At 37.6% G+C, this 25,426-nt stretch overlaps 1 protein-coding gene across 2 annotated transcripts in view; it reads left to right on the top strand.

The window, feature by feature from the left end:
- NFX1 (nuclear transcription factor, X-box binding 1) overlaps positions 1–25,426 on the top strand; it is a 63,336-nt gene that overhangs the window by 10,277 nt on the left and 27,633 nt on the right. For both annotated transcript variants that reach the window (XM_050310700.1, XM_050310690.1), the window contains exons 4-17: positions 2,595–2,672; positions 4,161–4,266; positions 11,466–11,537; positions 13,178–13,317; positions 14,230–14,329; positions 14,474–14,691; positions 15,013–15,110; positions 16,484–16,514; positions 18,946–19,028; positions 19,525–19,633; positions 23,068–23,187; positions 23,828–23,907; positions 24,244–24,474; positions 24,749–24,822. In XM_050310700.1, the coding sequence (XP_050166657.1) occupies positions 2,595–2,672; positions 4,161–4,266; positions 11,466–11,537; positions 13,178–13,317; positions 14,230–14,329; positions 14,474–14,691; positions 15,013–15,110; positions 16,484–16,514; positions 18,946–19,028; positions 19,525–19,633; positions 23,068–23,187; positions 23,828–23,907; positions 24,244–24,474; positions 24,749–24,822 (1,540 nt within the window). The remainder of the gene's footprint in view (positions 1–2,594; positions 2,673–4,160; positions 4,267–11,465; positions 11,538–13,177; positions 13,318–14,229; positions 14,330–14,473; positions 14,692–15,012; positions 15,111–16,483; positions 16,515–18,945; positions 19,029–19,524; positions 19,634–23,067; positions 23,188–23,827; positions 23,908–24,243; positions 24,475–24,748; positions 24,823–25,426) is intronic.

Genomic DNA, 25,426 nt, shown 5'->3' on the forward strand with positions numbered 1-25,426 from the left:
AGTAGTACAGTAATACAGAAAACTCAACCCAGTGCCTCCCTGGAGGGATCCCGAACAAAAGACTCCTGGACTTTTATCCCCTCAGAGTCCAAGAGTGCACAAGGCTTGCTCTTCCTCCTGAATTCTCCACTCCTGCTATCTTTCCCAGTGCCTATCCACCTGGCTCAGGCCACTGGTCTCTGTGCCCTTTGTTATCTAAAAGGTTGGCTGTTCACAGCTCCTGTTGTGTCTCAGTGTCTCTTCACCTGGCTGGTGTCACCCATCTTCGTGCCCTTTGTTGGCAGTTGGTAGCCTCTTGTCTTGGACTCTCACCCAGATTTCAATCTGCAACTGAACCAGATGTATTCCTCAACAGGTTGACATCAACATTTAGTATTTCTACAGTGTAAATTGTCAGCAGCACTCAGCATCACTTTACCTTCATTTGGAAAGATTCTTTCCTATGAGGAAACAAGCATCTTACTAACATTTTGAATTATATCTTGAAAGAATGTGACCTTCAGATATCCCATGGGATAAGGTCAGATATCGCTTTAGATAAGGTCAATCTGACAAAAATATCTGCACTGCACACAAGAACTTTATAGAGGGGAAATTGTTGTCACTTGCCCTCTTCCTTTTTCAACTTCTTTAAAAAACTGATGCTTCAGTGGTGCACTTACACTGATGGAACAAAAGTTTAAGTTAAGGAGTGTTTATAGGACTGCTCCTTACAAATGTGGATGTCAGGTGTCATTCTATACTACTGTAGTTGCATCTGAATCCTGAAGAAAACTTTTATTCATTCTAATTTTGGAGGAAAACAACCTTATATATTCCTTGTGGGTGGACCCGCATGAATGTACTTAATGTCTTGGAGGAGCAAAGGATAATCAGTGTTGAAGAAGAACCAAATATATCTTGAAAGGCTGTTTTGCTTGGTGAAAGGTTCCTATTTTATGGGGACCTTCACTATACTCTAGAGAAACTGCTGCTTGTAGAGGACTAGACATCCTGTTCTGGGGCAGTTGTTGATAGGAGAGGCCGCCTCCTGGTCTCCTGAAGCTTTCAGGGTAGACTTATCTTCACAGCTTTTGAAAAACATAGTGTGGAATAACAGTTAATGAAATTGTTGTTAATGGAGTTGTTAAGTACACCGTACAAAATAATAATCCCTTAGGGCTTAGTACACTAGCTTTAGGAGGAGCCACATAAGGTGCTGACAGTTTTGTCAGCAGATACATATTTTGGTTGGTTTTTACACTTTGGTAGCTTTTAACACTACTCTCTGAGATGCTTCTTTTTGTAGCAATCAAAAGAAAAAAAATCTTGGTCAGGAAATGCAGATTGCTCTTGAGCATGAATATTAGAATATATGTCTTGTGCCACTGTCCTACAGCTGCTCAGCCCTTAATTGTCCAGATCTCTGCAGCAATCTTGGTAGCACAGTGATATGCGTCAGGATAATGAGTGGTAAGAATAGGCATGAAGTATGCTTTAGATTTGCATTTTTAGAGTGTCCAGGCAGTCTATAATTTGGATCATTTTCAGTTTGTGAAAATGATTACCGTTGTGCATTATGATGGTTAATGTAAGAAGTCTTTGACCCAATTTAAGAGAACCTAAGTGTGTGTGTGTGCATCGTTGTAGTGCAATTGTCTTATCAGATGAAGTTTCCTGTGTGCAATCCCTTCTGCTTTTGTAATGTGAAAGTATCATGAATCTTGGTCAGATTTCTTAATTGTGAAGAACAGTTCTAAAATCACAGCTTTATTAATTTACCGGCATTGAATTGATTAGGTAAGAGAAACAAAAAGTGCTAATCGGTTTCTTTAATTTTTTTAATGTCTATATATAGATATAAAAACATATATCTCTCTTCTCTCTCCTCCCCTTTGTGTTCAGTAGCGCTCTCACATTCATATTATTCATAGCCAGATCTATACTGAATTTGGGAAATATCTTTATTAATGTCACTTTCCTTATGCTGAAGTTCTTCCTTTACTGCTAACCAGAACCCTTCTGGAACTCAGAAGCAAGAAAACTACTATTTAAAATACCAGCTTGAAGAATAATATCCTAGTCAATGTCTAGGTATTAGCAACTTTAAATGAACTAAGTAGATTATTCTGGTTTATATAAAACTGATTTATTGTGGACATGAAGCAACACTAAGTTGGTCTTTTACTTAAACTTGACACTTAAACTCATGAGAAGGTAAAGAAAAGGAAATGCTTTAGGCTAGGGAATTACATTTTTCTCACCTGTTTCCCTCTCTTTAACACTTTGTTTCTTACATCTTTAGATGTGATGACTATCTATCTTCTAGCAGTATGTCTTGTAGGAGGACGTATGATAATAGAAAAAATGGAATTTTAAAATTTGGTTTTGCTTCTATAAAAAACCAAAGCCTGATCAAACGTAGTAGCACTGCTGTATAGATGTTGATACTGTATAAAATGCATTTTTATTAACCTACTTTCTCAGCACTTCTGAGTAAATGGAAGAAAACAGTTTGTTTGCACCTGTGGTAAGAAACAAGGCAAAAGTACTTATTCTAGGTTTGCAGGTTAGCTCCTTCAAGGTTTTTTTATCTTTTATTTTTTTATCTACAGATGGCAATAGTGGTTGGAGATGTCCAGCTTGTCAGAATGCTTCTGTGCAAGTTCCTAAGACTTACACTTGTTTCTGTGGTGAGTTTCTTGCTTGCTTTTGTAAAGAAAAACAGTGTTGTCATTTTGATTTAGTTTTTTAATATGAATTTCAGTGTTGGTGCTTGTTTGCATACATGTCTGAAATTTAACTTCAAAAAAAATTATTGCACTGGCAGGTGGGTGCACAGAGAACCGCACATATGGTGCCTGAAAAATATAAAGAAAGAAATACTAAATAAGAAGTGATAAATACTTTCATATCATTATGTAAAAATAGTGATTTTTATGGAATGATGATAGATTTGGGCTAGTATTGTGAAAGTTTCCTTTGGTAGAAGGAATGAAATAATCTGCATGTGTTATGTCTTTTTTTTGGGTGAGATACACCAAACATAAAACCACCTAAATCTTTAAATTGATTAAGCAATTTTGTCATTTATGTTGTTCAGGAATGCATACAGGTTAAATAGGAAAAAATATTCAGATCTTTATGTGTATATATGTTTAATAAGAAAGGTAAATAACATGAGTAAAGCATTCACCAGCCCACAAATATACGACAAAAAAAGAGAAATGAAATATGTAACTTAATTGCAGTCATGTGGGTAAGTTTTGCTTGGCATTTACATTTCTGAAATCTGTGTTGATTTCATATAGGTTTCCCTTCATAGATTAGAGTGACGAGAAAGTTTCACCTCGCTTTCTACAAAATAGAATGTTCTGAAGTTGAGACCAGAACTTGGTGTCAGTAAACTTGCCCTAAAGAAGCTGAAATAGGAAATAATTTTATCTATAGTTCTTTTTATCTAAATGTGTCAGTGAATTGGTTAGGAACAATGCAGTGCAGCTAAGACAGAGGTTTTAAATATCTTATGAGTATAGGGATAATAATTCTGTTAGAATGAATTGACCATGACTGAATGTTTTGACCAAATGAAAATGAGACTTTTTAAGACAGGTCATCTGTCTGTTAAATAGGGAAGAAATTCTGCCTGAGCTTAAAGACCATGTCATAGTTTTAGGAGATCTACAGTAATTGTAACTACTTTAAATTGTCCGCCGTATTATTGTCTGCAGAGCACAGTGTTGTAATATAAGTGTTTAATCTTCTGTGGATAGTGTTACATTAATGATACATAATTTGGACGTGTTTTAGTGCTTATCTTAAAAATAGAAAACTCAAAGCTAACATACATCTTGTTTAAAACTTCCTGCTGCATTCATCAAACTTCATCAACCTTTAATATTTAGATTAATGTAGAACCTGCTCCTTTTTAGAGAAGTGTCTTTTATAATTTGTCCACTCATTTAATTCCCTATTCCCCTATTTAATTCCCTATTTCCCATCACCATACCAACTAGATCTTATTTTCTGGGAATTTCTTTCTTTTTTTTTTATTTTTTCCCCTGAAGAAAACTACTGCCAGTATTGAAAATATAGCTTTTTCTTTTTGGTATGATAATTTTTTAAAAAATCAATCTTGTATTCAAATCAATAAATATATTTTTGTCTTTGACGTGGTTTAGGTAAGGTGCACAATCCTGAATGGAATAGAAATGAAATCCCACATAGCTGTGGGGAGCTTTGTGGAAAGAAGAGACAGTGTTTGGACTGTCCACATCTTTGTAACATGTAAGTAAAATGTTTATCATATGAACATTGAAATGATTTAGAGAAAATTTCTGAAGACTTATTTGTGTATTTTTTGGCTACAGGATATGCTTGAATATTTAGAACCTAAAGAGGTTTTTAGATCAGCTGAAGCCTGAAAGGAATGGAGGTTGTTTGTGTTTGTATGTCTAAAGTGAGTTCATATGATAGTGTGAACAGGAGGTCCAGAACAGTTATAGCACCATATCTATCATATTTTAGGAACTGAACTAGCTGTCTGACTTGGTTTCAAGAACTTTCATGGAAGAAGAGAAATAACAGTAAATAGAAGTAATTTTAAACATGTGTCCAGTCGTCCTCTAGATATTTTAGGTGCTGCTTTTCATGTAATAGTGTTTGTGTATCTTAATTTGAGTTCAGTGCAACTTGGTTAAACTGAAGGACCACTCACTTGTTTGCTTTGGTTTTTTTTCCTTTCTTGGGCTTTTAAACTGTTGAGGATAAAAGGGCATTATATGTATTTATTTGTTGAGATACAAAATGGTTTAACCAGAATTCCTCCTGGAGATTTTAATCAGTATATGTAACTCAACTTGGTTTTGCTAACGTTTTTTAGTATAATTCAGTGAAGAGAGGCAAAGGAGAGCACCTCTGTTTTCGGTTTTGGATGTTTTCCTTTAGAATTTTTAGCAGTTTGGTAGTTTTGTTAAGATTAACAGCGTAAGATGATCTTTTACAATCTATAAATACCCATGCTAGTTAAAAAAACAAAAATGTGTTGTTCCTAATGTATGCAGCCTAAATTTCCATGTGTGGAAGTTGGTCCATAATGTCTGTTCGTATTTCTGTTTTGAGAAATTTTTAATAGTTGGAAACATTTTTTTCTGCTCTTGGTACACAGTGAAGAAATTCAGTCATTCCAAGAAATAGATGGTCATCTGGCACTTCTTCCAAGGGTTGCTAAAGCTCAGAAATTTAGTTGAACTTTAGTATGAACTTTTATTTAATGTGTTCTGTTTCAAATACATTTCAACCTTTTGTTGGGTGACAGAATACTTTTTTAGTCTTTAATACTTCTTTCCCATACATGAAAATGTTGTATTAGATTTCTTTTCTGTATTAGATTTCATTTGTGTTTATGTCTTATGTATTTATGCACATATATTTGTATTATATTTCATTTCAGTGCTATAGCAGTTTTCTTAATTCATGTAATCATACTAGATCCTCTTTGCTGTGGTTTGCAGGGTAAAACTGAAACACAGGTCATCTTTCACACTACACTTTATGTGGCTGATATCCTGAACAGGACACTGATTCTCTTGGAGGCCACCTCCAGGCCTCCATGTCAGGAGAGGAGTGTGTTCACGGAGATAAATTTTGTCCAGTAAGAAATAAACAGGCTTCTTAACTACTCTGAGAATGCCATGACTGCAGTTTACTGCCTGACAAACTTTCTTGTAGTGCTTGGAAGAAGCAGATGTTCTTCTTTTCTGTCCTAGTCAACAGCAGAGGCTTAGTCTCTGGCGTTGTCTTCTGGAAAGTCTTGAAGAGTGGTGTCAATATTGTACCATTGGGGGCACTATGAATTCCTAGTCCATAGCAGTCATATCAGAAAGCTGTGAAAATTGAGTCCCAATTTGTGACCAGTTGTATCATACTTTAAAATGTTATCATTCAGCTCATGTTCCATGTGAGTAAAACTATGCTGAGATCATCTGGTCCTGGAGGTAAGGAAATAGTAGGGGTGCAGATCAAGATAATGGGTAGTTTTGATACTGACTTGTGGGAGTGACCTGGAGAGGATTGCACTTTCAGCATCAGTGTTACCGAGTTTTTGACATTCCACCGCATATGGGAATGTTAGGTATTTATGAGGACACAGGAGCCTCCATCTGCTGAATAAAAAAGCAGGTAGAAACTTGGTTCCCTCTTGCTGTATCAGAGTGGTGGAGTTAAGAGATGTAGAGATTTATCATTTGAATTCAAATGATAAGTCTGGATCACGATCTGTACCTGGGCAGTTTTTCCTCAAGAGAACGCTCAAGGATAGATGTTGCCATCAGGACCAGGAGTGTATTTCATGATTCTTGCTTGAGTTCAGATGATCTCAGATCTTTTTCTTTCAAGCAGTAATTTATTTGGATTGTGGACTTGCTGTGTGCCATTTTCCCCTGGTCCCACATGTTCCCATAAGGTAATAAGGTTTGAACCAGAACTGCCATTCTGCTCACCCTAAAAGCTGTTTTTGTTTTAGCTTTTCAACACCACACCACCATGCCTGCCCCTGACCCTTCTGGGTCTTATGTTTCATGTCAGCATCAAGACTTTTTACCTCACAGTCTGACAGTATGACAAATTCTTTTGGGAAGACTGTTCACGTGCCTCTTAAGTCTATGTGACTTTAGTTAATAGTAGGGATGAGTCCCTTTGTTATTGGATCTGAATCTTGTGATGGTGGTCTTGATGTTGCTCTTTTCATCTATTCTGGGAAACCCTTTGCAGTTGAAGTATGTGTCTCATTTATAAGTCCAGCACCACCCATTGTCTTCCAGTTGAACAGATCTCTGTATGTGCAGAACTTTAGCCTCTGAAAGACCTCATCTGGATGAATCCTTGTTATGAATCCTTTTCATTGGTGAGACTTGAATCTGAGTCTTGGAGAACGTGCATTTGAGTCATAGGATACTTGCTTTATTTGTTATCTTTGTAGCTATTGCATCAGCAGTCAGAGTATGTGAGATTTAGATGCTTGTAGGTCAGAATTGTTTATGCAGTGTCTGTAACAAAATTTGAATTGCATTATTGTCTGAGTTTTCAGAAACCACACATTATGTATCTATACTTGAGCTATCTGATGTGATGCAACCATGATCAAACAAACATCTTCTCCTCATACATGATATCAGAGGAACATTGTTCTCACTGATTTGCATGATGATGCTTGTATTTATTCTCTCTGCCATGCAGATGAAATGTGCAGAGTACAGGAGGTGTTGAAAGCAAGCTGTTGTAACAGTTGCTGGTGTGTTGTAGTAAGTTGAGGACGGCCAAGAAATAAAAACTAGGCACCTTTATGATGATGGCCGACATTCAGCTTTTATTGCTTCATCCAGTACATTACTTCTTGTTCTCACACATCTGCACTCACACTCTGTCCAGAATCTTACATACCATTACTATTCTTAGCTCTTTTATCTATAATTTATTACCAGCCCTCCAGTATAATTGGATGTTCACTTCTTATTTACATTCCTTTCTTACTGGTCAGGTCTGGCACCTTTTCAAGTCCTTCGCAGTCCCTGCTTTTCCCCAGGGAAATTCAGCCCCAAAGTGTCTTAAGTCAAAATCCTTCACCCCTGCATCCTTCATCAGGGGCTCCGCGGCCTTGCCGCTCACCCCAGCAGTGGTGGTCTAAACTTCAGCTTCCCTCCTGTCTGCCTTCTTGTGTGCATTGTGTTATACTGTATGTGAGGCCCTGTGAACAAGTTTTCCCCTGTACAATGAGCAGCTCTGAGAGTGACGTGGCTCGTCCCGTAATCTTTTGGTGGTGTCAGTTGTGCTCTTCTAAGTTCTGCTTAGGTGATTACATTACTCTTAATGTAATACAAAGTAGCAAATAAAGTAGATCACAGGGAATTAAATTACTTGAAAACCTGTTTTCTCTTTAAAACTTAGTAATCATTGGACTCTTGCGGCTGAGGAGAAAGAATTGGATTAAAAGTCACAGGAAAAAATTTGGATCCTTTGATACTTTCTAAAGTGAATAGTTTTATCAAGAAAGCACTGGAAATAAGGGAGTTTCTCTCCCTGCCCCTTCCCAGGCCCCACTGTGTTCCCTGAGTAGGGAATGAGACCTTCAATTAAATCAGAAGGTGGCAAATTCAGAATGTATCATATACATTCTGCTAGGCAGGGCATCTTCCTGCAAGAAATTGATGCAAATAACAAGATTAAAAAGAGAATTAATCGTGATATGGGTAATGAGAATGTCTAGAGCTCTTAGCATCACATAGATGCTTTTGGAAAGGATATTAAACCTCATATCTTGGTTAAGATAGAGATTAGGATGACAGCCATTTTCAGGCAAGAAATGTGGTGTTTGTTGTGTGGTCTAATTTGACATAGTTTTCAATTTTGCACTGTTAGACCATCATTTTTGAGGTCTTTGTCTCCAAGCACTGTCTAAAATGATGTAGTGAGCTGTACACATCCTACATATTTTCAGTTGGAATCAAAGCCATGTTACCTTAGGTTTTGTGAACCTACTGCTTATGGCTTTGTGGTGGTTTAGCCTCAGCTAGCAAACAAGCCCCCACACAGGTGCTCGCTTTCTCCCTGATGTGGGATGGGAGAGAGAAATAGAAGGGTAAAAGTGGAAAAAGTTGTGAGTAGAGGTAAAGACAATTTAACAAGTAAAGCAAAGCTATGCATGCAAGCAGAGGAAAGTAAGGAATTCATTTATCACTTCCCAAGGACAGGCAGGTGTTCAGCCATCTTCAGGAAAGCAGAGCTCTATCACACATAACAGTGACTTGGGAAGACAAATGACACCCTTCTGAACATCTTCCCTTCCTTCTTTTGCCCCAGGCGTATATGCTCAGCATGGCACCATATAGTGTGGAATATTCCCTTGGCCAGTTGAGGTTAGCTGTCTGTGCCTGCTCCTAGCTTCTTGTGCACCCCCAGCCTCCTCGGTGGGGTGGTGTGAGAGGCAGTAAAGGCTGTGATGCTGTGTAAGTACTGCTCAGCAATAATGAAAACATCTCTTCGTTTACAACACCGTTTTCAGTACAAATCCAAAACATAGCCCCATACTAGCTACTGTGAAGAAAATTAACTTCATCCAAGCCAAAATCATCACAGGCTTTCAAATTACTTGGCATCTCCCTTGCACTTGTAAGGAATTTCTGACATCAGTGTTCAAATTAAAACAATTAGCCTAGACAGATACAGCAATTCTTCAACCTACTGCTGCCTGTAACCAACTGCATTTATATGTTGATCCCCTTTATACCATCAGAACAAATTATTTTCTGCTGAAATGGTATGTTGGTTATTTGTTTACATTTTGGGTTTGAGGCCTTTGCTTTCCCTGCCACACCTTGCATATGGATTTTTTAATGATTGACCAATTCCCAACTGTATTCCTCAATCTGGCTATTCTTTTGTTTGTTTGGGAGTTTTCTGATTGGGTTTTTGTTTGTTTATTGTTTTTGTTTGTTTATTTTTTACTGTAGATGTTATTGTGTTAATCTCCTTTCTATGGGGTAGAGTTTAATTGGATGATTGTGCTAAGTGTGGCACTAGTTAGCCCCATTTTGGGTGAAAATAAATGAAGGTAATTTATACTGGTTTAATGATAAATCTTTAGTATTTACTCATGTTTATTGAAATAGTAACCATTTATATAAACAGCTGACTTGGCAGAGCTGAGGAATAGGCAAGCAGCTGTTTGAAAGGGGAGCGCTTTGCAAGCCTTTTTTTTAGCGTTTAGCTGTGGCATCCATAGCACTTCAGAGAGTGAGTTCTCTTCACATTTTTAATTTAATACATTGAAATTCATTTTGCACTGTAAGGTTCTACATCAAAGAAACACCTAGCTTCACCTTCAGTAAAATGTTCCTGATAATAAACTTCATGACAAACTTAAACTTCTTCCAAGACTCTCAAAGTTCTCTCTGCCAACTGGAACATTGCAAGGCTTTAAGAGCATTTGAAAAAGGTGTTACAAAGGCAGTAAATGAAATTTTCTCTATATTAATTTAAATTTTAGTGTCTGGACTTCCTTCATAGATCTTTGGTGCTGTAATCTTTTTTAGTAAATTGTAACTCTGACTTGTAATTTCTCTTGAGTTGGGTTCATTTTTCCCACAGGTTTACTTCTAAACCAGCACACAGTTTTAATTAATTCAGTGGTGGTTTTGGTTTCTTCTTCTTCCTATTTCCCTCTGTATCGTGTTTAGTCTGCTTTATCCAATTTGCTTTTTCCCCCTTTCCTTGTACTCTTGTACTTTTTCAACTCTGCATTGTGTCATAAAACTGACCTACGAAAGGGGAAGGGTTGTGGTGCCTTTTGGGTTTTTTTGGAGTATGTTTTATGTGATGGGATTTTTTTTTATTGTTTTGAATTAGTTTATAGTGTAATTGCTTGGCTCTACTCTTAGGGCCAGCCTAAGCTGAGTGATAGATTAGGCCTTATTGTCAATTGGGAGGAGTGGTAAAAAGAAGAAGAGAATCCAGACCACTGTTGACGAGCTGGTGAAAATGACTCAACTATACAGCACATGACTATAGTAACTGGTATACTCATTAGTACTTTTGTAGTGACTGTACTTGGGGAATTTAATAATTGTCTTGTAACTGGGTAGTCTGTGTTTATGGGGTTTTCTGAGTTTTTTATTTTTCTTTTGGCTTGGACGTGTGTGCAGGTGAGTCCTGACCAATAGTAATTGCTCCATGTGAGAGCTGCTGTATTTGCAAAGGAAGGAAACTGGGAGCTAGCTAAGAAAGGGTGCAGACAAGATAGTTAAGTATAATTTCACAAACCTGGGCTTGTCTGTACCCAACAAAGGTCTTGCATGCAGATAGGGAACACCTAGTGTTTCTTGAAGTAGAAGGTGAGATCTGATAATCATGTAAAGAACTGGCACTGATGACACTCAAAGGAAATTGCACTTGATAGTAAGAAAGAAAACTGAGGCAGACTTGCTGTGTCTGCCATGTTACTTTACAGGAAGAGGAGCAACACCTCTTACTGGTGGTAGTAGAAACGCTGGGTTCAAAGATAAAGCCACCAGCTCAAAAGAAGAAATTCACTGAGAAGTTTTTATCTCTGACCTATTTAAGATCAATGAAGAAAGAAATGTATTAATGGTTTGGACATGTGAAGATTGTTTTGGGTGTTATCAGTGATGAACACAGTTGAGTTGATATGTGTCTGAAGGTGAAATGTAAAATATGAAATGTGTTAGTAGCAGAAATGTGTTACTGTTGATTTGACAGCAGCAGGAATACTGGTTTTCCTTTAGCATTGGTGACATTTGAGACTACAACTGTAATAATCTTTTCAATGTGTTAATAATGCTTTCATACTCTTCAGGAGTGTAGGAGTCTTGTTTAATGTTCTGATAATGTACTGAGGGTTGGGTCATGGTGGATTGTTTCTCTGGGAGTGTAATAAAGCTAAAGTTAACTTTGCTTTTTTAACTTTTAAAAAGTCTTTGTCATCCGGGACCATGCCCTTCATGCCCAGCCTTTGTGACAAAATCATGTGAATGTGGACAAACAAGGTAAGAATGCTTCTACTAAACAAAAAAAAGTTTAGTTATTATAAAAATAAAAGAACAGTTTATTAAAATTTTAAATTAATTTTTTTCCTTTCTTGTAGTTTATTGTTCAATATACTGAACAAAGTTTATTCTGAGCTGTAACTTTTATTTGCGGTTAAAATAATTTGGAGAATTTTATATTTTGAAAAAAATGCAACTATTTTTAATGTTTCAAGAAAAAAATCAAAATAACAAAACTCATCCATTTATGATACATGTAGCTGAATTGTCCAAGCAGTCTGTGAGTTGATTTGATTTTGAAATCTTGTACTAGTATTTATTTAATTTGGTAGAAGACTCCAAGAAATTTGTAGAAAAAGGTTCACATCTTTTCTATCTGAATGGAATACTGTCTTGAATTACTTCATTCCAGAAATAATAATTTCAAAAATAATGCGTGCTTTTCTCAGAAATTGTACAGATAAGTCTGTCCAGACTTGAAGGCTATAATTTCCTTGCATGTTTGATGCCTGTAGTGTCATTGTCAACAGCAAGATGGTACTGCCCATACTATCTCATGATCAGTTGGTCTGAGTCTTTAGAATCCTTTTTTTAGCTACCTAGAACTGATTCTGTGTAATAAATTGTTTACCTGTGCTTGTTTACATAACCAAAGCAAACAAAAACCAGTTTCAGTGTTAGCACATGATCTTAATTTTTTAGAAGGTGGTACAGCAATTTCTGTGGCATTATTTGTAGTTGAAAGGACTTTGTCTTCAGTAGAAAAATGGATTGGTTGTAGATTACTGAATTATATTTTACTTAGTAAGATCACTTCCTTTTTCTATTGTTTTTGGTTGGTTGATTTTTTATGGTTTTTTGTTTGTTTGTTTGTTTTTTTAATTGTTTTTTTTTCCTTGGTTGGTTGGTTGGGTTTTCTTTTTCTGGCTATTTCTGGCATTTAAAAGTTTAATAGGTGCAATGAACTTTGTTTTATTATTTTTTTAGATGTCAGCTACTTCACCAGATTGCTGATTTTTATAAACCTACATTTGATACTTAAAACTTGCTTCAAAATAGCATTATTTCACATGTCTCGTATTAGCATCCAAGGTGTATGGCGTGGCACCGCTTACTTTAGAATGTTGTGAGGTTACTGTTTTAAATTTCCGTTTTATAGGCATTGTATGGGCCAACCAGAGTTGAAAATGGGGAGAATTTATCGTTTTGTCCCATTTTTTGACAATTTAATTAAATACTCAATTCTTTTCATAGACGACTGACTCACTGTTAAGGCCCACATTCCTATCTTCATTGTGGACTTAGGATTGTTTAAGTCTTTGGAAGGATGTCTGTATTAGAAATACCTGCTTTTCTGGCACAATGCATAACCATACACAAGGTTCAGGTTTTAGTGTCACCTTTGTTTTTTTCCCCCCTGTTTTCTTCAGGAAAAAATCCGTAGACTCACTACTGTGATACGTGTTCTACTTTAGCGGGGTGGGAGAGGGGAAGCAGGTAAAAAAGAAAGCGGTATTATTTCCTGAAATATGTCGTGAATAAAAAGACTTTGTCATTTTACTGAAAATGCATTTTCCTTTTTATCAAACACTGTGTAGATGTTAAGGTAGCTGACAGACTATGGTGTCATTTCTCTGCAGTCATTCAGTTCGCTGTGGCCAGTCAACAAAAATTCGTTGTTCTAATGTATGTGGAAATACTTTAAACTGTGGTAAGCACAGCTGTACTCAAGTGTGCCATGCAGGAAAATGTTCACCTTGCCAGTTAACGGTACAACAAGGTAAGTATTGAAATTGATTACGTATATCCATCCTATGCTATGAAAACAAGAGGGTAAAAAAACCCAAACCAACACAGTACCAAGAGGCAAGTACCAGTTTTTATTTAACAAAACCAAAATCTGTTGTTGGAATCCTGCCACGATGATTAGGCTGTTGGAGCACGTACCTTATTAGGACAGGCTGGTGATACTGGACTTTGTTAGCTTGAGACAGCTGAATAGTGGCCTTTCAGTAATTAAGAAGACAGAGAGAGGCTATACATGTGTGAAGGATGAGAGACAATGAGTGTAAATTGAAAAGTTACAGCTAGCTGTAAGGAAAAACTCTTTTCTTGGGGGTTTTCGAGTCCCAGCCGAATAAAACACTGAGTAACATGGTCTGATCTCATTGCTGACTCAGCTTTAAGTAAGGGCTTGGACTAATGATACCTTCTTATCTGAATCGTCCTAAGGCCCTACTGAATCTTTTACTATAATTACAAGACCTAATTAAACAGTATGTGGAAGAAAAATAGAGGTATTTCAACAAGCCTCTGATGATTTCTGTTGAAATTTTCCAAACTTGGTTTTGAATGGAAATTGAAGTGAGTAAGTATGTATGCCAGTATACAAATACATTTTCATAGAACATAGAAAATCGCAAGTTAGTTTTCTCAACTTTTAAGGTAATAATTAACTTCCTGTGTAGACTGCTTAACAAGTAAGCTTTTTGTGCAGATAATACCTCCCCTTTAGTTTTTATCTCCTTATCAAAACAACTAATGCTGGAATTCCAACTTCTGCAGTACAGAAAACCTCTGTTGCTGAAATAAAACCTGACTGTAACAATTTTTCACTTTTTATATATGCTGGAGGTGTTTAATCACTGATATTCTCTTGTGTTGTTTACTGTGAAATACCTCTTTCTTTCAGTGTGTTACTGTGGAAGCAACTTTAAAGAAGTATTGTGTGGGTCAAAGGAAGAATTCTCTGATGGATTTGGGAGTTTCTCATGTCAGAATATATGTGGCAAGTAAGGTCACTATAATTCAGGCTTTTGAAAAGAAAAAGGTCATCTTATTCACACTTGAGTGATCATGATACTCCTAGATAATTCCCCTTTTAAGTTTTTGCTTGTTTTGTTTTTTGTTTCTTTGATTTTGTTTTTTTTAACCAGGAAATTAAATTGTGGGAGGCACAACTGTAAGCAAGTATGCCATCCTCAGCCTTGCCAGCTTTGTCCACGACTTCCACAAGTAGTGTATCGCTGTCCCTGTGGTCAGACTCCTCTCAGCAAGTTACTGGAACTAGGATGTGTTGAACGTAAAATATGCACAGATCCTATCCCGTCATGTGGAAAAACATGTGGCAAACCTCTTTCTTGTGGTAGCTATGGTAATTAGAAATTTTTGTATCAGAGTATTCAAAGTATCTCATAGTTTAAAACAAAACAAAAAAAAAGTGGTCCTTAAGTGCTTTATTTCAATAAATAATTATTTGATTAGTGCTTTTGAGTTTTAACCAAACTGAATTTAAAAACCATTGCAGAGTCTGCAGTCTGGCTGTTTATTCATAATGATCCTTTAAAATCAGGAAATAAACCCCAGCTGCACATAAGCTTAGTGTCTTTGACCAATGATGCTCCTGATAAATATGAAGTTCCAGGTCATAGATTTTATTTTTTTATTTTTAATATTTGTATTTTCATTTTGCTAGAGTTCGTTCATACATGTGAAAGCCTTTGCCACGAAGGAGACTGTAGACCATGTTCTCACACATCAAATATTTATTGTAGGTGTGGCTTCAAAAAAAAGGTGAGTGTATAAAGTTTGACCATGGAAACAGGTAATCTTTGTTAGTTTTCAAAGCTGTGGAGAGAAAGGAACTGAAGTAGTTGAGGAGAAGAAAGCTAAGAAGCATAAGAGGTGCTGTGCTCCTTAGTTGCAAGAACCTGTGTTATATACTGACTGATACATGCTAACTAGATTATACAGTGAAGTTGGATATAGGCTATTTACTATGGAGGCAATTTTTGAAGTATTTTGGCAGAGTTTGCACACAGTTCTACTAATGTAAGTGGTCCGCAAAATCCTATATTATCCTGGAGTATTTATATAGCAGAAAGAATGGTAGTTTTACCAAGAGTAAAGTAAACTGAGAGAAGGCAGCCTAATTAAAACTTTATAGTAATATCTTATAAATTTCTTGTAGAAATTTTTGTAAAGAATTTGAAGTTTTTACTGATTCCTATAATTTGTATATTTATACAATGACTCTGCTATTCTCAGCTATTGTTATATAATAATTAGTATCTTTTTGAAGTATAATACTTTTTGTAATCATAGCTTTAAAATTTTTGCTACAATGACAGGAGTTCTGATTACTTTTTTGAACCATTATATATCATCTGCAATATATCATTCTAAATATATAAGTCTAAAGGTACATAGAAATGACTGAGAGTTTGCTAGAGGTTGGAACAACTTTCTCCTGTGAGTTTGCTGAAGGTAGTTATGGGGTAGAAGGCTTCAGATTGTATTTTGAGTCCTGAAATAAAGTAGTGAGGTTTTGGTTTTAGTTTATGCAGCTTCTCGGACACCAGAAAGATACTTCTTGAAAAGGTAAGAGTGAACTACAGTGATAATTTAAATCAGTCATGAAAAATGTGATACTCAGAAATGACAACCAGAATATAAAATTGTGATGACTGAAGGTTCAAATGTCAACTATGTTATTTTCATCCGTTACATTTTATTTTTATGTTGAGATCTTCAGGTATAACTTCTTAGAGCATAAGATTTGACTTTACTCTTTCTTTCTTTCTTTCTCTTTTTACTCATCTCATTTTTGGGACAGTTGGGCTGTCAGGTATTCTCTAGGAGATCTCTATTGGTTTCCGTTATACAAATTTCTGGTTTCTTAGGACAAACCTGATTTTGTCACTTCACAGCAAATTAAGTGGAGAATACAAAACTACAATTCTTATTTAACTGGTATTGACTCTTTATGGAAAAAATATTATGTTAAAATATTTGAGGATTTTTTCCTAGTCTTGTTTCACTTTTGCATACAGATGTGTTATATGCTTGAAAACTGAGTCTCTATCATGTGACCAAGAGTTTTCTAGATAAGTATGGTTCAGGTGTTTCATCTGTTCTAACCTAATGGCTCCCTCTTTGTTTCCTAGGAAGTCCCATGTGCTCTTCTCAGAAATAAAGGTACAAGGTTATAATACATATGTAATGTGTGTTGTGGGTTTACTTTGGGCCATTTTTTTCTACCCTCCCCTCACAATTGCTAGAAGTTGAGAGAAGGTTTATGCAGACAAAAGAGATTTGATGTGGGGAGAATAATATTAGGATTTATTACCAGCAAGATAAAACCTAAAGAACTATATATACAGCAGTTCTAACTAGGTAAAAGTGCTATGTATTTACAGAAGTATCCCTCCCCCCTTGTATCAGTTTAGGAGGAAAAGCAGTCTTTTTTCCATTTCCAGAACTACAGGTCTTCTAAATAATTTTGCAGCACTCTTCTGTTATCACTAGGATGACAGCTCCGATTCGTCGCAGCTGGAACTCTCTCTCTCTCTCTTCTATGTCGACCTCAGGGCTGGGCCTACCCCCCTCCTGGGCTAAGACCAGAGCCTGGGGGTTACCTGGGCCCTGTGGTGTCCTCCATGGACTGCAAGGAGACACTTGCCTACCATGGATCTTCACCGCAGTTTCAGGGGATAATGGCTTTTGAGTCCACCCGTTTACTGTGGGGTCCCTCCTCACAAGAGACAGTCCTTGATGGACCTCTCTAGCATGAGTCTACCTTTGGGCAACAGTTTTTCCATCATCTGCTGTCCCTTAGGGTCACAAATTCAGCTGCACCAGCGTGGATCCCTCATTGGGATCACAAGATCCTGCCCGAGCCAACTTGCTCCAGCATAGGTCTCTCTTTCTCCAATGGGCCACAGGTCTTCAGCAAGACTGTTTCATCTTAGGCCTCCCACAGGGTCACATCTTCTTCATGCACTCCTCTGCTCTGGCATGGGCTCCTTCATGAGCTGCAGAGAGAGGTCTCTGCACTCAGTAATCTTCCACAGACGGCAGCGGTTTTTAGTTTTCAGTCTTTTCCCTGCTGAAGGGAGAGAGGAGGGGAGAGAAGGAGACCCCCCTTCGGGCTTCTCTTCTCTCTCCTCCAGCTGCCAGCTTTGACCTTGGAGGCTGCGCTATCTCTCTTGCCTGGAATTCCTTCTGCAGCAGTTTTTTCTCGTCCAAACAGTTTTCTTCTAGAGTTTTTTCTCCACTCAGTTACATGTCAGGGGGGCTTCAGTGCCACACCTACCCCTGGCCCAGGGCCAGGGGAAGGAGGGAGGCCTGGCCCACACTTTGGACCTGCCACCTCCCCCTACATGACTCCTAATTTCTGTGCTACACAGCTTCTCTTCCGTTTTCTTAAATATGTGATTGACAGAGGCATAACTAAAACTCTTGATTGCCTTTGCTCTGGAAATCCACCTGGAAAAAACTATTTTCAGCCCCCAGGCGGCTGGTCAGCAAACCCATGACAATGTGAAATTGTTTTAAAAATTATACACAGCTCACAGTAGTTTGGTATTTGATTGACAAAGTTGGCAAAGAGCTGATCAGTACTTCTTTTATCTGTACTACTGTGTCAAGTTGGTCATTGCTGCTACTTGGTCATGGTGTTGGTCATGCTGCTATTTTGGGGAAGAGGTTTGAAATTAACATCTTTAATTTTTATCCATCTTTTACATCAGGAAAGACTTCTTCACGTTTGGTCTCAGACAAATCTGTCTAAACAACAGTTTTGTATGGCACTATATTCAATAGGTTGCCCTCTCCCATCATCCTGTGTATCTTTGGATCAACTTGCACAGCTCAGATTCAAAGTAATAGTTTTGCTCTGCTCTTGCCCAAGTTTCTGGGGAAGTACAAGCTTTGATTCTGTTTCACATGGTATGCTGCTGGTTTTTGCAGCTGGTCTTTGCATCTGAGCTTGGCAGATAGTTCCTGTTTGATGCTTCTTAGTATTCTGTATGTAGCATCTCAGAATTCCCCTCAGTGAAATCTTTACTTGATGGACCCCTGTCATACTGAGGTACTTATTTACAAGATATAAGGACCTAATATGCATATTTCCTAATTTGAGCTTTTGTCTATGTCTTTGCTCTTGTGGAATCCAGAAGTGATTGCTTTTGTTACTTGTGTATGGTAATAAGGATGCTCTTTGTTAGCACTAGTTTCATGAGGATATCAGCATAGTTGTTTTTAACTGACTGTTACTGCCCTACCAGTTTAATCAGTCTTGGATGTTTGTAGGACTTCAGTGTAACAGAATATCCTGTTTAGTTTATGGTGTGAAGATTAATGTGAAATAAATAGCTTCAGGTATTCTGCTCTCCAAAATCCTTTTGAATAAGGGTTTATTTAAAGGAAGACAAGTATCCACATGGGGAATTAATGTGGGAGAACAAGTAATTTAGAAGTTTGCTTGCTGGCTTACTCTGTGTTAAGTCTTTTCTAGACCATGCCCTGAAACAGCCTTAGCATAATATTGTGATTGCAGCTTTTGTTCTCAGCATAAGCAATGACATGAAAGTTAAGACTTCTTAGGGGCTTTTTTTGTTTTTAATAGCTGCAATTACATTCATGTGTGACAAGCGATGCAACAAGAAAAGATCATGTGGACGACACAAGTGTAATGAAGTTTGCTGTGTGGTAAGTTTACATGTGGTTTTATAAAATAGTTTGATATGGTGTATATTTGGTTTTGGTTGTGATTTTAACAGTCTTTTTTTCTTTTGTATCCTTAAATTTTTGTGCATCTTCATTCTTTATTTGCAGTATTGGTCATGCTCAAAAAGTTTGTGTGTGTGCATTTATTTTGCAAGATTTGTTTTATGGGTATCATTATAAATATAAAGCCATGTTCCAGCTAAATCCGTGCAAAGGGGCTTTTCATCAGTGCAGTGATTCCAGGGAGAATGTAGAGGGGAGGGATATTACTTAATAGAAGTCTTAACAGAATGTGCTTTAGAAATTGTATATCCATTCAGTGATGGAAAAACTGTATAGATCTGGCCTAAGCTATTTTTTGCACTATACTGTTTTGTCAGTTACTAGTTACTGACCACCGAGAGAAAAAAATAAACCAGTGGCATTTATAGTTCAATTCTGTTTTGGTTTTGATTTTTTTTTTTTTCCCTTTTCCTAGGACACAGAACATAAGTGCTCCTTGGTTTGTGGTCGTAAACTCAACTGTGGGCTTCATAGATGTGAAGAACCCTGTCATCGGGGCAGTTGTCAATCATGCTGGCAAACAAGTGAGTTATGTGCAAAAGTACATTATTTCTTATTTATTATAGAAAGATACTAATTTAATTGGTCAGATAAAGAATTTGATCCATTTCACGTTGGTGAAAAGGGAGAGAGACAGGTGATGTAGATTATAAGGATACTGTTTACAACTGGAAGTGCCTGAGCTGCAGTAGTACATGAGTCTCTGCTATATTATACGCATGTGGATGTAGTCGAAGACCTCCAGTTTTGTGGAGACCAATTTTTCATGGAAATATTCTGGAAAAGTGAAGGTACTAGAACCTCTGAAGCTCACTGTCCTTGAAATAGCATTGTAGTCTGTCTTAATAGCCTATGAATATGAAGCATGTTGACTGTACTCTCTTTAGAAATATAAATATTTCTGTGTCCATTTCTCTTGACAAAGCAAAACAGTAATCTTAATGTCTCAGAGGTCCTGTTAGTAACTTCTGGTCTAGTTAAGTCAGAATGCAGTTTCTTCTGAAAAGTTGTTTTTCTTCAGTGGATTCCTTGGGTTTAATGTTTAAGATCACTAAACTTCTCCACATTGCTGCAATATTTTTGAGGATTGTAGTTCACTCTCAGACCAAAGATTCATATGCCTGTCATAACCTGGAGAGAGCTAAGGATGGCCTCCTGTGTAAATTGCTCCACTGTTGGATGTGATGCAATCTAGAGGTCAATCTTCCCTGCTGAAATTTTGCAGCAAGGCCCTGTGGCCCTTTTCTCAATACTGGAAAAGCAGTTACCTACTCCAGGAACCAGATAATTATGGTGATTTGGCTTAAACCTCTATGTCCCTGAAGGTTCCTATTCTGAATCTATCCAGAGGTAAATCAGCTAACCAGTATCTTTAAAGGTTTCTTACCTGCTTTCCCTGAATGCTGCTAGTCGAGATTTCAGAGGTGTACATTGTATGTTTCTATATGATAGTGACCCTGGAGTTCTGAGCACTAAGGAGGCCATTCTTGACTCTGACTCACCTCTTGAATCACGACTTTGCAGTTGGGCTACATCAGCCATGGTATCAAATGCTGTGTGACATGATCAGCTGCAAGCCACTTGCCCTGTCTTTTGGGTTCCCGTTTACTTGGCCACCTTTGTAATAAATATTGGGTTTATTGTTGAGCTCTCAGCAGCGTCTTGGCTGTCAATCTCAGCATCCTTCGAACTCACCCTGTTACAGACTTTCACTATAGTTAAGATTTTTTTGCCTGTCACTTCTAATCAATAACAAGCAGCCAGTGTAGCTGTCTAACATTCAGATCTTCCAGGGACCTTGGTCTCTGGTCTTTCATCTTCCTGGACTAGGGAAGATTTGTGGCTTTGAAGTCTAGAGTATTATAGGTTGTTTCAAGACCTGTAGTGAGGGACAGCTCTTTCCCGAGCTTCCTTTCCACAGAAATGGACGTTCTGAATCTTCTCTACTTCTTTCTTCTAACTCATAACATTTTGTTCTCCCTGGCATTCTTACTTGCCAGAATTTATTGTAATTGAGTCTCCTTAGAGAAGAATTGCAATTCTTTCTACTAACAGCTGTATTCCAAGACACGTGGGCAAATGAGTAGGGCCTCGCCTGAGGTTTAGCTGATGGAACAGACTGTAAAAAATAACTGGACATGAGCAATTTCTGAACATAACAAAAAACAAGGTGAAAAGCTGAAAAAAGTTTCAGATGCTTCCTTGAGGAATGGATGGATTTCACATCTATTCCTCACCCATAAGAGTGAAAGATGGCTGAGCTTCACAAGTAATTGGAGGAGGAGAGTTATTTGGAACATTTTTGGGAGTGGAATTTTCCAAGGCCAACAGAACTTTGCTTGTTGTGTCATGCTGGTATGACCTAGCTAATGATAGCAGAAATAGCAGATTTGGGTGCAGATGTAGCTAAACTGGGGTCAATGGATATATCGGTTTTCCATGGCAAGATTTTGTTAGCAGGAGCCCACAGGAGTGGTGTCTGTGAGAAGCTGCTAGAAGCTTCCCCCATGTCTGCCAGAGCCAATACCACCTGGCTCCAAGACGGATTCCCCGCTGGCCAAGGCTGAGTCAATCGGGAATGGTAGTAATGCCTCTGTCTTAAGAAAGAAAAGGTATTGTCCAGGTGTAGTTGTGGCCAGAGAAGAGAAGAGTTGAGAATATGTGAGAGGAGCGACTCTGCAGACACCAAGGTCACTGCAGAAGGAGGGACAGCAGGTGCTCCAGGCAGATTTCTCTGCAACCCGTGGTGAAAACTATGGTGAAACAAGCTGTCCCCATGCAGCCCATGGAGGTCAGTGGGGATACAGAGATCCACCTGCAGCCCATGGAGTAGCCCCATGTAGAGCTGGTGGCTGCCCAAAAGAGACTGTGAACCCATGGGAAACCAGTGCTGGAGCAGACTCCTGACAGAGATCTGTGTACTCACTAGAGTAGGTTTCCTGGTAGGACTTAAGACCCTGTGGGGAACCCACACTGGAGCAGGCTTTGCCTGAAGGATTGCATCCAATGGAAAAGTGACCCGCAGTGGAGCAGTTTGTGGAGAACTGTTGCCTGTGGGATGGAGCTGTGTTGGAGAAATTCGTGGAGAACCGTCTCCTGTGGGAGGGACCCCACACTAGAGCAGGGGAAGGACTTTCTCCCTGAGCAATGGCAGGAACAATGTGTGATGAACTGACTGTAACCCTCATTCCCTTGTCTCCCTGTGCTGCTGGAGGGGAGGAGGTAGAGCTCAGGAAGGAGGGAGAGGTGGAGGAAGATGTTTTTAAGATTTATTTTACCTCTCATTATCCTGTTGTGATTTTGTTAGTAACAAATTCAGTTAATATCCCCAAATTAAGTCTGTTTTCCCTGTGACAATATTCAGTGAATGACCTCTCCCAGCCCTTAAGTCATGAACCTTTTGTTATATTCTCTCTGTTCTGTCTGCTTGTGAAGGGGAATGATAGAGCGGCTTTGGTGGGAGCCTGGCATTCAGCCAGGGTCAAACCACTACAATAGGGAAAAATTTATTTTGTTCAATTATTTGGGAGGAATCAAGGCTGATGCATGGGAAAATGGAGTGAAGACAAAATAAAATGAACAAATGAAGCAGCTGGTCAGTGTACTTATCTGACAGAGATCTGTGCACTTCGTGTCTATCCCGTCATAGTTAATGTTTAATATCTTTTAGTATAATCTCATTCTCTGTTCAGTGTGTGAGCTCTGAGTGCCATCAACTGGAAACTTGGCTGCAAACCATGGGAGCACATGACAAGCATGATTCCTAACAAAATCATTAAAGTCTAGTTTTCTTGTGTGAGCCAGAAAAACTAATAAATTCACTAATATCAAATACTAGTGCTTAATATAAAAAAACCCCGAAGATAAAGTAAAACATCTGCATGGTATGTAAAGATTTGTCATGGACAAGACATGCAAATGCATGTAGCCATTAAGATGTATTTGACTTTTTTTTCAGGTTTTGATGAGTTAACTTGTTATTGTGGTGAATCTGTGATTTACCCCCCTGTCCCCTGTGGCACTCAGCCACCAGAGTGTAAAAAAACATGTACCAGGCCACATGACTGTGATCATCCAGGTAAGTCAGGCCATTTAGTTTTGCTTGTGGGTTTTTTTTTTGTTTGTTTTGTACTTGGGTTTCTTTTAATCAAAACGTAGAAAAGTGTACATAAGTCTGTTTGAAACTGTATTTCCAAAAATCTTTCCTTAAAAGCTAACCAGCTGAAAACTTTCAATGAATACTACTAGTGGTACTTCTCAGTGGTAAAAGCATTGTCATTTTTTCTGATCCTTATTAGTAGTCACAACATGTTAAATGCTACATTCCAAAGATCAAGTGGTCTGTTGAAGTAGTAGAATAATTTAGTGAACAGTTAATTTCTGTGTTCTTTGGAATTACATTGGTTGATGGCAAAGTAAATAGCACAGGTCAAACAGATATGCTTTCTGTCAAATTATGGTTGATAGTATAACCCTACTCAAAAGTTAGAAAATTATCTGCTATTTAATTTAGAAAATATAGAAGAGTATTCACCTAAACACTTGCTATCATAATTTTTAAAGAACTCATTATTCTTCAATGAAGCATCATCTTTACCATAAATTGTGTTATTTTGAAATGCAAACTCTTGTTTAATAGTCTTAACTGTCTCCTTTAAGGCATTCAACTGAAGTATGCTAATAAAACTGTTATGGCTTTCATATCTCTGTGGCTGCAGTGTACCATTCATGTCATAGTGAGGAGAAGTGTCCACCCTGTACTTATCTCACTCAGAAATGGTGTATGGGCAAGCATGAAGTAAGTTATGGACAATTAATGTTTTTGAATACTAAATAATTTTCTAGGACTGTAGGCTTCTATTTTTGTGGCTTCTTTGGAATAGAATATGTTACTGGAGTTTGAGTTTAATGTGATTAAATTGGAGAAGTATGTCTTTTATTCCATATGCATTCAGACCAACTGCTGTATTGGACTATGGTATAAAGCAAAACTCAAGTCTTTGACCTAAAATATTTTAGTGCTGAGATTCTTGCGTGGACAGTGCCAAATAGAAGTATGAACAGTAAAACCATTTTGAGATTTCCATTGGTAATTTTTACTGTTAGTTGTCATCTTTTTCCTCCCCTCTTTCAGCTGCGAAGTAATATTCCTTGTCATCTCACTGACATTTCCTGTGGACTTCGCTGCAATCAAATGCTAAAATGTGGGATGCACAAATGTAAAAGAATCTGTCATAAAGGAGAATGTCTTGTAGATGAAGAATGTAAACAGCCGTGTATTATTCCAAGGCTTTATTGTAATCATCCCTGTATGGCTCCGTGTCATCCTTCATCACCCTGCCCAACAACCTCATGCTGTGCAAAGGTTAGATACACAAAGAAAATTAATTGCAAAGTCACAGGTGATTTGTATGGTTTGATTAACAGTCAGTAACAGTTGTGACATGTTTGTATATTGATAGCATGACATTTTTTCTCTAAACTTACAATATTGATTTTTTTTAAATGAAACTATTAATCTCTTAGTTAGCCATTATTCCACTAAAATAGGATTTTTTAAAGTGACTTCCCTCACACCCCTCCATGGCAATAAAAAGACACACTTTTAAAAAAAGCTACTCTCTTGTGTGATACAACAGGTTAATCTTCAGTGTGAATGTGGAAGAAGAGAGGAGAGTATGATTTGTTCAGAAGCATCTAATACGTATCAAAGGTTGGTACTGTAATAATTCTTTTAATTCCTTACTGGACTTGAAACTTTGCAGTCTGATTAAATTTCAGGCTTGACTAAGTATATTTCATTCACAAACGTTTTTCACACTTTTTTGTACTTTGACATACAAGTTGGGGTTTTTCAATTTTTTATTCCCCTGAACTTTCATACCAACTATGCTGTACTAGAGCACTTTTTTTTTTTTTTAATTGTTTAATTAGTCTAACTATGGGGATGTGTCAAAGCTTGACTCTTCCATTTGTGGAGCAATTAGATACAGACTAATTTGTCAGGTCCAGATTCAGGCTTCTACATTCGTAGGTGATTGCAGTCTACATGTGAGTTGCTGTCTAAGTTTGCAATCATGTGTGATGGAATCTAGTCAATAGAGATGATGGATGCTTAAGAGTGATTTGATGTAATCCTGAAGTAGCTAAATTTAGGCTGGAGAGCTTTGGCATCTAAATCTTGGTTCTTAATAGGCAAACTGAGTCCTATCTAACTCCATTTATTGCCATAGATTTGTATCCAGATCCTATTTCTAAACTTATTTCACTCTCATATGAGAGAGGGCAATGAATGGACAAGGAAAAGAAGAAAAGTG

The sequence above is a fragment of the Myiozetetes cayanensis genome, unplaced genomic scaffold, assembly GCF_022539395.1.
Source record: "Myiozetetes cayanensis isolate MyiCay16 unplaced genomic scaffold, myiCay2020 scf1, whole genome shotgun sequence".
Classification (NCBI taxonomy): domain Eukaryota; kingdom Metazoa; phylum Chordata; class Aves; order Passeriformes; family Tyrannidae; genus Myiozetetes; species Myiozetetes cayanensis.